This window comes from Microcebus murinus, chromosome 10 (assembly GCF_040939455.1).
Source record: "Microcebus murinus isolate Inina chromosome 10, M.murinus_Inina_mat1.0, whole genome shotgun sequence".
Lineage (NCBI taxonomy): Eukaryota > Metazoa > Chordata > Mammalia > Primates > Cheirogaleidae > Microcebus > Microcebus murinus.
The window spans coordinates 68,823,405-68,837,747 of record NC_134113.1 but is presented as its reverse complement, the minus strand read 5'-3'; the positions used below and the strand labels follow the sequence as shown (position 1 = coordinate 68,837,747).

General features: G+C 35.4%; 1 protein-coding gene across 9 annotated transcripts in view; it reads left to right on the top strand.

Annotated features, from left to right (window-relative positions):
- The window catches only part of GRIP1 (glutamate receptor interacting protein 1), a 617,604-nt gene that overhangs the window by 491,298 nt on the left and 111,963 nt on the right, over positions 1-14,343 (top strand). For all 9 annotated transcript variants that reach the window (XM_076007469.1, XM_076007466.1, XM_076007468.1 and 6 more), the window contains 3 exons: positions 2,063-2,146; positions 5,479-5,554; positions 7,722-7,867. In XM_076007469.1, the coding sequence (XP_075863584.1) occupies positions 2,063-2,146; positions 5,479-5,554; positions 7,722-7,867 (306 nt within the window). The remainder of the gene's footprint in view (positions 1-2,062; positions 2,147-5,478; positions 5,555-7,721; positions 7,868-14,343) is intronic.

Here is a 14,343-nt window from a genome sequence, read left to right as displayed (position 1 = left end):
TTTGATTCTTTGGGGAAGCCCCTTAATTGGATCTTTGCATGCATGTACACATGTATGAAGTAATGAGTAAAATTTACATGGCAATACAGGATGTCTGGTACTGAGCGTGAAAACCCAGTTACCCAGAGCCAGTCATGCCAATAAAAACTATAAAGACCAAATCAATTTCATTAATTATATTAAAATGCAGCCAGCATTCGTATTTATCTTTGTAAATGATAGAGAGCAATAGAGTAGATAATCTAAAGCTGTAGATAATCCAAGGTCTTTATATCGACTTTAGATTTGATTATAAGATTTTTGTAGTCAGCAAGATTTAGCTAAAGCAAAATTAAAACTGCAGTACTTTGCATTTCCATAGCAGACACCCAGCCAACAAGGGCAGGTGGCCCAGAATTAGAATTCAGTTGTATGTAATTGAAAGTTGATTTAATGATGAAATGAAATAATATTTGTAAACCACTTTGCAGAATTCTGGGCACACAGTAGATGCTCATTAATTATTTCTCTGCATACTCCTTCCTTTCCTCACTTACCAATAGAACAAAAAGATCATTTTCTTAACCAATTTCTTCAAGTGGCTTTTTGGGTCATGGAAATAAGAAAACGTTTGGTATGAGCTCAGTTTTTTTTTCATTTAATTAAAACTGTACCTCAACATTTTCAGCTGTTTGTATGTAATGTTCCTAGTTGATTAGAATAAGCTGAAATTCCCCTGATAGCAAGAATATGACATTTAATTAAATCAGCAGTATACCAAAACATTTGTTCAGCTGTAGCTTTATGTTGTTTTTCAGCAGATCCAAATTCTTACTGTACTTTATGTCCCAACCGGATAGTGTGCAGTTTTATGAATTTAAATGTATCCTTTCATAATCATGTCTGTTCCTTTGAGGGTTCTGAATTTTTGATAATTAAAAATAATTGTAATTAAAACTACTTGCTGCTTTTGTAAATGGCAAGAAAAGTTTTTTAAAAGGTTCCTTTGAATTCTGCCTATATGTTTCTTGTCGTTAGTACTATTTAATAAACACTTCAAGATCCAGTAATAATGTAAAACATTTATTATTGATAATAAACATGGCATTAGATAATTAGATATTGCTGTACAAATTCAAAATAAGGATCTGAAACAGTCTACTTCTATATCTTACAGGTTTTCTGTCTCCATGATTAAAAACATCCCTGTATTCATAATGATAAAATACGAAGTTGTAGAAATTTTGTGTGTAATGTAGAAATAGTACAGAAACAAAGAATCACATTTGTCACCAGGTTCTCAAAGGCAGTCTTACAGAATATTCTAGTGACTATAACTTCATACACCGTATTCCCTCATACATGTATATAATGTAATTAGAGATTGCATAATGGCCACGCAATTTCATTTTGTGAAATGAGAGCAATAATTGGGCAAACACAACATAAGCATGATGTATCAAGCAAACACAAGTCAATCTTTATTTTCTCAGTAATAATATTTTGAATGTACTTAGAATTTATTTTGCCCAAGTTTCATTTGGATTAGTTACTGATGTCTTTGTTTGATAGCTATTTATATATCAGAATATCTATTAGCATCAGCCTAATTATTGATTGTAATCTAAGAACAATACTTTTTCTTCCTATACCAGCTGCAAAAGTAAAAATAAATACAGAAATTATTTTATAAGTTTTATAAAAACCATAGTTTTTGCATATTTACAAAGGGAAAGCAATTGTTTTTATCATATAAATATTGTCTCTCTTGTTTGTGGAGTTTAAATAATATAAATATCACCCTCTATCTAGAAACTGGGTACAGAGAAAAGGAACTAGCTATGATTTTGGTTCCACTTGGACCTATATGAGTCACTTATGTAAATGACTATTTTATGGTATCTGCATGCTATTACAGTAATTTTTCCTAGTATTTTCTTTGAAAGGAAATTATTGCTTTTTTATCACTCAAAACAAAAATTATTTGCAACAGGGATCTGTATTATTTTAAGCCACATTGAAAAATTTAGAAATGTTATTATTGTTTAAAACTTATATTTTCCTCTTTCTTTCCTATATTCAGCCGTACAAGGATCAAGTATTATTTTCCGAACAGTGGAAGTCACATTACATAAAGAAGGCAATACCTTTGGTTTTGTAATACGAGGTAGGTGGTGGTTAGAAAATATGTACCATCAGATACTCTTGGAAAATTTGCCAGTGTAATATTGGGAATAAACTAGAAAGTCATCCACAAAAACACTGATGTTTTCCATTGTGTAAAAATCACCTTTTAACATTTGCACCTGTTCTTCTTTAAGTAAATAAAACAATGATTAAGAATCAAAGTGGAATCCAAATGATGTAGCTTTCTTTTTTAGTTCATTAATACAGAGCAAGAAACTACTGTTTATAAACCTTGTCAATTCAGTCATCCTGCTCATTTGTCACTTTTCAACATGTACTTTGCCTTTCTTTTTATACTTTATCACTGAATCAAAAATGTTGATGAGTATGGCTTGATTTGATTTAATGCACTAGGATTGAGCAACTTTATTTAATTTCTCCTGAAATACATTTTCTTATTGTAGCTTTCTAAAAATGGATTGAAGATAATCTAATCTCCTGGGTACCTATGTTCATAAACTCAATTCATCATATTACAGGATGGCACTGATAATAGAGATTTCAGGTGTCTCCAACTTGTCTATAAAACCATTGATTCTAAGGTGTAATTCTAGCTTTTATTATTTTGTTTTTCTTATGAACAGTTTCATCCCTTGAAGACTAAGCCTGCATTAACAACTCTTAAATTCCTAGTATGACAATGAGGTTCTATGGGAAGCTATTTAAACATCAGGAATTTTTTAACATTTCACGTTTCTTGATTTTTTTTTTACCTATAATATTTTGTACTTAACCAGAGTCAAAATTCTATCAAAATTACTTAAGCACTTGTTAAAATGAAGCATCTTAATAAATATACATGCATCAAAGAATATAAGAGATATGTTCGCTTGTAGAGACTTCTGTACCATGTGTTGTAGGCTTTAAGTAACTTCCTTAATATGTTGGTTGAACATAAAGTTTATGAAATTTTGCATAATTTCTCAATGTGAATTAAGTAAAGGATTTAAATTTTTAGATCAGTTTGAGGTCTAACTGGAGGGTTTTTCTTCTCAAAAGGGGGTCACTACCCATACCTTAAGAATCATTGATTAATCGGAATGAGAAAGTACTGTGGGTAAAAATTAGCATGGCAGAAAAGACATTTTGGTATAGATGGGATTTGAGCTAAACTTAGAACAATGGAGAATACCAGGACCATCAGGAAAAGGGGGAAGTTATTGCAGATGGATCATATTAACTTTGTACTGGAAAATTTCTTCTTAACATGTTAGAATGGAACTTTGAACATTATAATTAGCTTTTAGCTAATGAATAGGATTATATTTCTAATGCTATTAAGTCACAGATTCTAAAACCTTGACTTTCCAAAAATGGAACATTGCACCAAATGAAAAATGACATTCTGGCCTAAGCCTTGGAGAACTAAATTTCAGTTAATTCCTCACCACTGAGCCAAAGGAGATGAGTTTGGCTAATAAGAAAAGCTCTCTGCCACTAAGTTGCTTTTTCACTTTGGACAAGAAAACCTTCTCTATCTGGTCATTCTTAATTCTAAAATTATAGGTAGGTTTGCTCATTTTATGTGCTGCCTGATTTTCAGATTTGGTCTGCGCTGTGGCTCTGGCATTGATATCTTCAAAAAGCATCCCAGTTAATATTAATATGCAGCCAAGAATATCACTGGTCTCTGAGTGATCTCTGTTTTGCCTTGTTACTCCAAACTTCTAGAACCTAATTGAATCACACACGAACTTGGTTCATTACAAATAATGATAAAATGCCACATATCAAAAAATTTAGAATTATCTCACACTTTAACATGTATTCACTGTTATGTATTTAAATTTGGACCTGTAAATCAAAATTATGGAAAAGTTTCTTGCTGTCTTCAGTCCCCATTTTTTTCTAAATCAATGCCTCCTTTAGGAAAAGCTAACTTATCCTTTTATGAACACCTTGCAAAAGAGAAGTTACTTAATAGTATTCACATAAATGAGTCAGCATTTGATATAACTTAGTGTCGTGATTTTCCTTTTAAAATTTTTTTCTGAGAAAATGGTGGATTTCCAATTTTAAATAAAGAGGAATTTTTAAAGAAGCCATAGAACTATATCAAAGAATGAAATACTGAAATGGAGCTTGTACCCATCAGCCATATTGAATGAATCACTTGTAATAGAAGTGAACACAAAGGAAGCATTTACCTTCATCAGAAATGGTGAATGCCTTTTAATTTTTCTCTTAGGCTAGATTCTTTAAGTTGAGCTCCCTATCTGTGCCAAGTTTGGGAAGTATCACTCTATTCTACCAGGCAAACACTAAGGAAGTAATAGTTGACAATAGCATTCATAGCTATCAGATACTGGCAAACTAGAGACCACCCAGATGGGCAGCCAGGAGGAGGGTGATGTACAAGAAATAGGGTCACATGAAGAATAGTTAAGGAACCTGAGAATGTTCAGCCTTAAGAAGATGAGACTTGGTAGGTATATAATCTATGCTTTCAACTTTCAGAAAAAATTTTTTGTAGAAGAGAGCATAGATTTTTGTTTCACTGCTCTAGACAATAGAGCAAAGACTAGTGGATGAAAGTTGAAGGAAGACATACCAGTTAAACACTAGGAAGGACTTTCTAAGATCCCTCAGTGTCCAAATGTGGAATGCTCAGCCTCAAATCTAATAAATAGGCCAGCACAGAAGAGTTGTGGATTAAAAAGAGATTTACAATAAATTGCCTTTCATCTTGAAGCGTCTGTTTCTAAGAATTCTTGGGGAGAATTTTTTTTTTTTTTTTACAGAAAAGTAATATCCCCATTTAAGCATTGCAACTGGCTTGACATGATTTGCCAAATTTGTCCCAATTGTTTGAACACCTCACTTTTAATGGGGGCTACTTTGGTCACTTGAATTTTTTCTTGCTTTCTTTTTTTTAATAGTTTTTTTTTCTTTTACTTTAGGTTTTGCTTCCTTTAGGTCAGGCTCTAGACCCACTCACCTGCATTTTAGCTCAGGTTGATTGGCACCAGGCATACACACCTGCACTTTGTTTAACTGGCAGCTCTTCTAATTGGGCCAGTACTTGTTGTGATCAGTTGATCCTTTTGCCCTACCAGTTGTTGAGTATTTCATGTATTCCCTTGTTGCAGCCATATAGTTATTGAAAGGGGGAGAAATGGTGCCTTCAAATATATATCCAATATATTAATAGAATGAATAAGACCTTTAAGGCTATTACATGCCTCAAGGAAAATTTTACATGTTTCCCTCCATACATCAAGTGTGGCATTTCTCAGCTGGCATTTTTGTAAGTGAACTTTTTTAATGGCAACAATGAAAGCATTTTTAAGCTGTATCCCTTTTCTTTGCTAGGGGGAGCACACGATGACAGAAATAAATCTCGTCCAGTTGTGATAACATGTGTTCGTCCTGGAGGGCCTGCTGACAGGTAAAACTTTATCTTTCTGTGTCACTATCCAAGATAGAATAAATAAAGCTGGGGCCTTTGGCATAGAAGTTGATGAATTAGAAATTTCATGGTAGAAGATAGGTATTAAGTATATATGTTAGAATGTGAAAACTGAACAGGTTTGGTCTGTGGAATCAGAAAAAAATAAGGTTTGCCTCCAGATTTTTTTACTCGGTACACTCTATCTTTGTCAAGTGACTTAGTTCTGAGCTCCGTTTCCTCCATGGTACATGGAGATAATACCCGCCTTTGAGGGTTGTTCAGTTTTATTAAAGACTGGAGATAGAGGATGCCTTGCAGGGGCTTTCATAGGGTTGGCACTTAGAGAAGGCAGCTGGCTCTTTGAAGGCGGACGCTTGAAATGCATCCTGTCCACTTGCTACTCTGCCAGCCTGGAAAGATGGGTGGGGGCGATGAGACTTTCACCATCAGCATCATCCTTGTCATTATTAGTATTGCTTTTTGATGGTGACTGTGTAGGCCAGAACGGAAGTGGCTTTTAGTGACATGGAAGGAATTTTATCAGTCTTTAGAGTCTTCTCTTCCTAACATTTCTCTTCCTTGCTAATATGAATATGTGAAAAATAGGTGTCTTCAGCTTTCCTATCATAAACTTTGTGGCGTCCCAAGTAAACTCACAATTTAGGTGTTTCTGGAGATACTTATTTCTGCATCAGTTTCTCACAGCAGAAGTCGACTCCATGATGATGGGGGACACAACTGCTGCGGTTAGATACTGTTGAAGAGTAGAGGGGATATGGACTGACCGCTCCTGTTCCTCTCTGTTCAGACCAGAGTGAACATTAAATTCTTTATTGAGAGGCAGAAAGAACAATAATAACCACTATTGATTAAGCACTTGTTATGTGCCCAGAACTGTGCTAAGTGCTTGGCAGACATCATCCTTACAACCCCCCTCTCAGTGGAGTATTTTTAGCCACATTTATAGATGGAAAAACAGGCCCCGTATGGTTAAATGACTTGCCAGCAAGTAAGTGCAAGAACTGGGAGAGGAACTCACGTTTATTTTCCTTCAAAGCTCAGACCGTTAGCTCACTTTTAAGAAAGATGATCGCTCATATAAAATAAGAAAATAGGAAAACATGGGTTTTTCACCTGTGCTAAAGTATATGTTGTTTACCTTTGCAGAGGACGACACAGTCAAATATTCTGCCTTTTTCCCCTCTCATGCTTCTCAAGTGAATTATTCTTCCTGAAGCAAATTAGAATAGTTCCATTTCTTATTAACATTTATAGTTGGAGTTGACAGAAATGTCAAAAATAGGCTACAAGTTTGTGACTGGCGTTCCTGTATCACCAAATCAATGTAGGACTCTAAGAAATCTGAGAATTTAAGATCAAAATTTACAATCAAAATACTTAGAGAGCCATCTAGGTAAAAGATGTTTCTTTAAGAGGTCATTTTTATTCTTTGCAAATCCTAAACTTATATCCCACCATTTGGTTTTCTTCTCTTCATGCCCCTCCCTGAGGCAGGGAGGGTGTAATCTGGGGACCTCCCTGGCTCTATCTTTGTGGTGTCACTAATGTCCTGAGTCATCTTCTCCCAGTGCCTTGAGTGTCTGTTCACAGCAGGGAGAATACTATTTGCCTGCCTCTTCCAGGGAATGTGAAACTTGAATCAATTTAATGATTTCCAAATGGCCCTATAAATCAGTAGGGAAATTTACAGACCAGGGAAATTTCTCACCAGTAGTCCCTATCCTGCTTGGGTTCACTGGTAATAAATTGAATGAAATTAGCAGGCTTTTCTGCTCACCTGACTTTGGGAAAATAAGTGAATGCTATTTTCTCAGCTCCAGTAAATCAATTGCAGACACTCAGCCAAAATCCTAGGCAAGTAAAAACGTGCCTTCCTTACTTTTGTACTCCAAGAGTTACCTGTGGGTAACTAGATTATTTGCTAATGTGTAGTTATTTTCTCATTACTGATTTTTGTATTATAGCAATTTTCTGTTCAGGGTTACCTCTTTGCACTCTCTCACGGTCACACTTGATGCTTAAGAAGAATGCAAATGGGGTGGACGACAGAATGAGTGTGAAAGAACGACTTCAGCTAAGTAACTACTCATGCCAAGCCCGCTATGCTAACTTAGTAAAGACTGTTTCTTTATTCTCCCTTCAGAGAGGGCACAATCAAACCTGGCGATAGGTTGCTCAGTGTGGATGGAATTCGGCTTCTAGGAACCACGCACGCTGAAGCCATGAGTATTCTTAAACAATGCGGACAGGAAGCCACGCTGCTGATCGAATACGACGTCTCAGTCATGGGTATGTCTGAGTCCTAAGGGTGTGAACTCCAAGCTCCAGGACATGTCACTGTCTATCCTTGATAAACCACTTTGGATTAAGTATGTATTATTACACTCTTCTGTAGCAGACAGAATTTCATCAGGACTGTATCTTTTCACTCTGTTCGAGTTCAGGAAGAGATTAGCGTTCTCATGTCAATAGGGTCCATGATGAAGTCACATTCCATCAAAGCATTTCATATAGCAATCAGCTCTTCTCTATGGATTGCCCTTGGCAGCAAAGTATTTCTCCCTTCCAAATTACGAAAATAGTATTATTAACTTAAAAGATTGGTACTTTTTCTGTTACTACATCGAGACTGGCAGCAGCAAGAGAGTCCTTTCTTTCACGTAACTTCACAGTATGAAGCCAGCTAATCAGAATTAATAGAAAAGGCCACTTATTTCATCATCAGATTTAGGGGCAAAGAAAAGAAAGGGGACGTGCAGTATAATTGATTAAAGTAAAAGGTTGAGTGCAGTATTCTTTCTCTCTTTAAATAAAGATTCTAATGAAAAGAAACTATTTCTACACTCATACCTATAGTAAAACTGGCAAGATGGTCTCATGTGGCTTTAAATGTTGAGAGCCAAAATTTCGTGTAATGTTAATGAAGGCAGAAAAATTATGAGAGAATGAATTGGAACTTGAAATTGAAACCTAAGTCATGTTGTAAGCACTCCTTAGAGTTATCAGATGTGATTTGGTGACCTGGCTTCACCAGCAAGTTTTATGCTAGCAGAGAAGAACTCCTTTCTTTCCCACTCTGTATGATTCATATATAACATTGCTTAAGAGTATTCTTAATCTGTTTGCTGGCCAGAGTGTCTTAGAGAGATATGAGGTTTCCTAACAGGCTTAAAGTGTGAGATCTCAGGAGTTCTTAGCAGGATAAATTTTGTGATTGCCCTTGACATGTTAAGTTCACAAATGAATATTCCCTCCCTTACCTTCCTCCCTTCTTTCTTCCTCTCTCCTTTCTTCTCTCCTTCCCTCCCTTCCTCTTTTTTTTTCCTCTTTCTTTTATTATATGGATTTTGAGTTATATGGTTTGAATTCTGTTTGCAACTAAAGTGATTTCTAGCTATTTATTTGAACCCTGTGACTTGATTTCCTTGTGCCTTATTTGTCAAATGGGGACTACGATCTCTATTTTAAAAGGCAATTATGAGATAAAATAAGATTAGGTAAGTAAAATATATTTTAAATGATCAGACAAATGGATTATTAATGTTAAGAACTGAAACAGATGTTTGACATTTGATTCATTCATTCAGTCTACAAACCTATATTGAACTAAATGGCAGGTGCCAGGAATATAGAGGTAAACAAAACAGACCTGGTCCCTGCCCTTATAAAGCTTGCAATGGATGGGAAGGCAGGCAGTAAAGGAGAACATTACCAAACAAACTCATTCATTGTCATAAAGGGCATGAACAGCATTCTGTAATAGGGAATAGGGGAGCATGGGCAGTGAGGATTGGCAGGTGCTTTAAACAGGGTAGTCAGTGAAGAAGTAGCAGCTCGGTTAAAACCAAAGGGTTAGCAGGAGCCCACTCCCAGATGGAAGACGACAATATTCTGTAAGGCCTGAGCATTCCTCCTCAGAGAGACAAGGGCTTCCCTATTGGGGTGGAGACCATTTTAGGGAAGAGCCCTCCACGTTTCACTATTGCCAGGGTCAGCAGAGGATGGGGTGACCTGCCTGTTTGCTTCTTCCTAACTCACACTCACATTCTGAGTGACAACCTGACAGTTTTCACACCCTAGAGTCCCCTGTCAGCTCCCTAATGTAGGGGAAAGTGGGCCATCAGGAAACTCATTAAGGGTTCCTCAAGGTTGCTGGATATAAAATGTATATGCCAGCCAAAAACAGAAAGTTAAAATTTTAAGATGCCATTTTATAATAGCAATAAAATCATAAGGTTCCTATAAGGAATAAACCTAACAAAAGTTATATGAACTCACTATAGATTTAAAATATATATATATATATATGCATAAAAGAAACACACAGCACTATATCATGGGCTTGAAGGGCAAGTTTTAATATCTAAAAGATGTCACTTATCTCAAATGTGTTCAAAAATTTAATTCTATTCAAAATCTCACAAAAGGATATTTGGGGTTACTTGAATAAGCTGTTTCTAAAATGAATATGGAGTTAGAAAAGGTAAAAGGTAGAAGGGAAAAATAGCCAAAATGTCTTTAAAATAATATGAAGGCAGAGAAGCTTGTTTTACCCAATATTAAGACCCATTCTAAAATTGTGCCTTTAATTTATGTAATATAAACATGAGCTAATAAAGAGAACAATAGAAGAAGATGGAATACGTAGGCCACTGCAGATATGGAATCAAAAGTTAGTCATATCAGTGAAGAATCATTGGACTGTCAGTAAATGATTCTGGGATAATCAATTAGCCACATGAAAATAATAAAAATTAAATTCCTACTTCATATCATACCCCAAAATAAATTCTGTATTTATGTAACCATTTCCCAATAGACTGCTTGTTATTCTATAACTAGAATAAATATTCTTTCACCCACATCTCTGTATTTCTGATTTCATTAAGACAGCCTGTGTATTTGTTTTTAACATGTTTAATACATAATTCTAAATTGTCCTTCAGAAAGGTTGTTCTATTTTATATTATTACCAGCAATGTTTTAAGCATGCGTATGTAGCTAGAGCTTGTCAATATTGAACATTATCATTTGTAATATATCTGATTTGTTAGGTGAAAATTGCATTATATTTTAATTTACCTTTTAAAAAATTTCTAGTTGCAGGTGAATATTTTTTAGATGAATACGAGCCATTCTCATTTTCAATTGTCTGTTAGGTCTTTTATGCCTTTTTCTATTAGAGGTGTGCTTTTAGTTTTTTTTGTTTTGTTCTGTTTGGGTTTTTTTGGCTTATATTAACTACTTATGTAGTCATTAGTCACCAGTTTTTTATAAAATCTTTTCTCAGTAGTTTATTTCCCCTCAAAGTTAATTATGGCCATCCATTAAGTTACCCTTCTATCACTCTTAGATAAAGGTAGATAGATACAAAAAATTGTAATAAAAAACTTAAGATCTTAAATGAGAAAGAGTATATAAGGACACCATCAAATAAATACAAAAGGCAGAAACTCAATTCAGACTATGTTAAGGAAGGAATTTATAAACATACAAAAGTAGAGAGTCCAGGGTGTATCCTGGCTTCAAACACAGTTCAATAATGTCCTAGGAGTTCTGTCTCTCAGATCTCCTTGCCTGAGAAAGGCTTTCCTTATGTCATGGCAAGACGGCCACAAGTCTACATTAGTTTGACAGTTTATGATGCCAGGGGAAAAAGCAAGACTGGATATCCCCTAAAAGATTCTTAATGACCTAGCTTGGGGCAAATGCTGACCACTGCACTAGTCACTGTGTCTAGGGATATAGTCCACTCTCCGCACCTGTGGTCGGGGAGCCAAGAACGTGTGGTGAACAGCCCCAACCTTGTGAGACAGACAAATGGCACTCCCCCAAAGCAGATGATGTTGGGTTGACAAAGGAAATAGCAGATGCCTATTTTAAGACATAATTACATGTTAAATATAGCATCCTCACTAATAGTATATGAGAGTTTCCTCTGCTTCACATCCTCACTAGTGCTTATTGTTCTCCGTCTGTCTCATTCTAACCATTCTGATGGCTGTGTAGCGGTATCTCATTGCAAGTTTGAATGTAACGACGTGGAGCACCTTTTCATTTGCCAATGGGACATGATTGTTGCTTTGATTTACTTGTAATACTTTCATTTATTTACATACTATTACAAATACACAAATTATTTCTAAGAAAGTGTGCATGTGCATATGTATATGTACAACATAGATATCAGTATCTCAACCCTGCAATGAGATATATTTTTCAGTAAATCTCAGATCATGAATTTTAGCAAATTCAGTGGTCTGTTTAGGAAAGCTATTGAAGCTATTAATTTTGTTAACTAAAGTTGCATTTCATCTGTGTTAACATTTTAAGGAAAACTTACTGAAATAAGGAAGACTGTGGAAGAATAGGTTTGAGAAAAAATTGAGTTCAGTTTTTCATATGTTAAATTTAAGATTTATCTGTCCACCAACCAAGGGCGGTTATGAGCAGATAGTTGGATATTTTAGCCTGGAGTTCGGTGCAGAGGTCAGAACAAGCAACCATAAATTTTTGAGTCATTATCACTGAGATGGACCTTCAACCATGAGGCTAGATGAGACTCTAAGGGACAGAGAAGAGAGAGGCCCAGGGACTGAGCTCTGGGACCATCCAATAGTTATACCAGGAAGGTGAAGAGGAACCTTTAAAATAAATTGAGAAAGACTATACAGTGATGGAGACAGTAGACTGAGGCAGAGTGTGGAGTCATGGAGGCCAGATTTCTCCTGTGAAAAATGGTGATATAATTACACTACCACATGCACAAGTTGCTATGACGAGCAAAAGGCTTAATGCATATGTGATGCTTGGCACATCATATGTGCACAATAAATTGTGAACAAATTATTTTAAATGTTTACAGAGGAAAAACTTCCACTCCAGTATTGTTGAAATGTTATTACCAGTTGATTGGGTCTGAGAGCCCTCTAGTTGGAAAAGTAACAAAATACAACAAAAGCATGAGCATCTAAAGAGCAAAAGTTCTAAAAACAATGACTGCAATAAAATATAGTGCCTATAAAGTCAGACAGACTTGGTTTGGATCTTGGCTCTCTGTTGACCTTCAACAAATTCTTTAACCTCCCCAAGCTTCAACTTTCCCATCTTTAAAACGGGGATGATAATAGCACTTCTGCACTGGACTGATGAAAGAATTAAATGAGTGACTCTATGTGAAGTATTTATCTTAACTAAACTGCTATTGAATACCAGGACATTAAAGGTGACTGTTTCTGTGCTCCATGTCTCTAAAATGAACCTTGGGTCTCCCATTACCCTGGATCAAGATCCTGCTGATGCTGTATTCCGTGACAACATTGAATCCTTGCTAGAAAGAATATTTGGGAAATTATGTGTTCTGGATAATTTTATTTTCTAAAAGTTCATCAGAATGCTTATTTTGCTTTGATCTTGGCCAAAAATATTTCCACAATATGTTCCTGAGGATATATATTAAATTAGATACATGAGTCTTTGGTGGAGAAGCACACAGTTATCCCAAGAACATTGTTCTGAACATCAATCCTTAGGCCAGTTTTATAAAGTTAAGAGGTGTAGAAGATTGTACCAAATCTGTACTGACTTGTAACTTGCTCTGGAGTTTTAAAATTACATGATTCTCTAACAATTGTTTATTTTATAACTTTCTTCCCTGGGAAGAACCACAGAAGGCAGTCAGTAAACATAGAATTCTTGTTGGCTGGATTGAACAAGGCTCACTGTAGCGTCATCTAAATGAGCTTTCTTACTAAGAAAAATATTAATAGTTAACGTTTATAGTGATCTTAGTGAATTTCAAATGTAACCAACAAATTATAATAAAAATAGAATTTCTCCCAAATGTCCTAAGCTTTCCCACTACTGTGCCCACTATCTAGTATTCCCATGCATAAACTTTTCAAAAATACACTGAGTATGTACAGACCCAGGCCACCTCCCTTATTGATCCTACTCTTATTTGAATTACTCAATCTCTCTCATTTTTCTCTCCCTTTTGAGAGAGGAAGGAGCACTGTAGCACTTTCTTGGCAATTCCTGAGAGTATTTATGTCTTGCTTTGTCTTAGTTATTTTAATATCTATGTATTTTTCTAATGTGCCATTAGATTCTGCAGATTCTGTGGGGACACTAACTAATCATCTTTATTTGCTTATTTCCATAACACCTCGCAGGGAGCCTTCACACATGCATAGAAGGCACTTAATGATAATTGTGAACTGAACAATGTGTTTACTCCTAGATTAGCTGTTCGTGTCACCAATCATTATTAAGTGCAGTGTGTAGAATGTAGCAAAACATCAATATTTATGCTACGGGTTTAAAACAAAGTTACTGCATGATTTATCTTACATTGCTCAAGGACATCACAAATCTTTCAGTCACAACACCTCTTAATCTTCCTGTGGTGGTTTTTTTTTAATTCCTGTAAATCTCTGACTCTCCCATTAGTTATTACTTTCCCCGCTTAGCTTCAAACCTTTCATTTTGTTCACCTGGACTATGCTAGCTTGCAAAACCAAGGATATTGAGAATGTGAAGTTTTCCTTAGAAATGCCCTACAGTTTTATGTCTTTGTCCAGCTCTATGAATAGTCCTTATTTATATGCATCTATTCCCAAGCGAACAAAAAATAGTAATTTTCAAGTAATTGTTTTATCAGGGATAGATTTAAATGTTACAAGTCTTCAGAAGAGATGATTAATCCTTTGCAATAAAAAAAAAAGCTATAGGTTTATTGACATTATCACAACTGGATCTTGGCT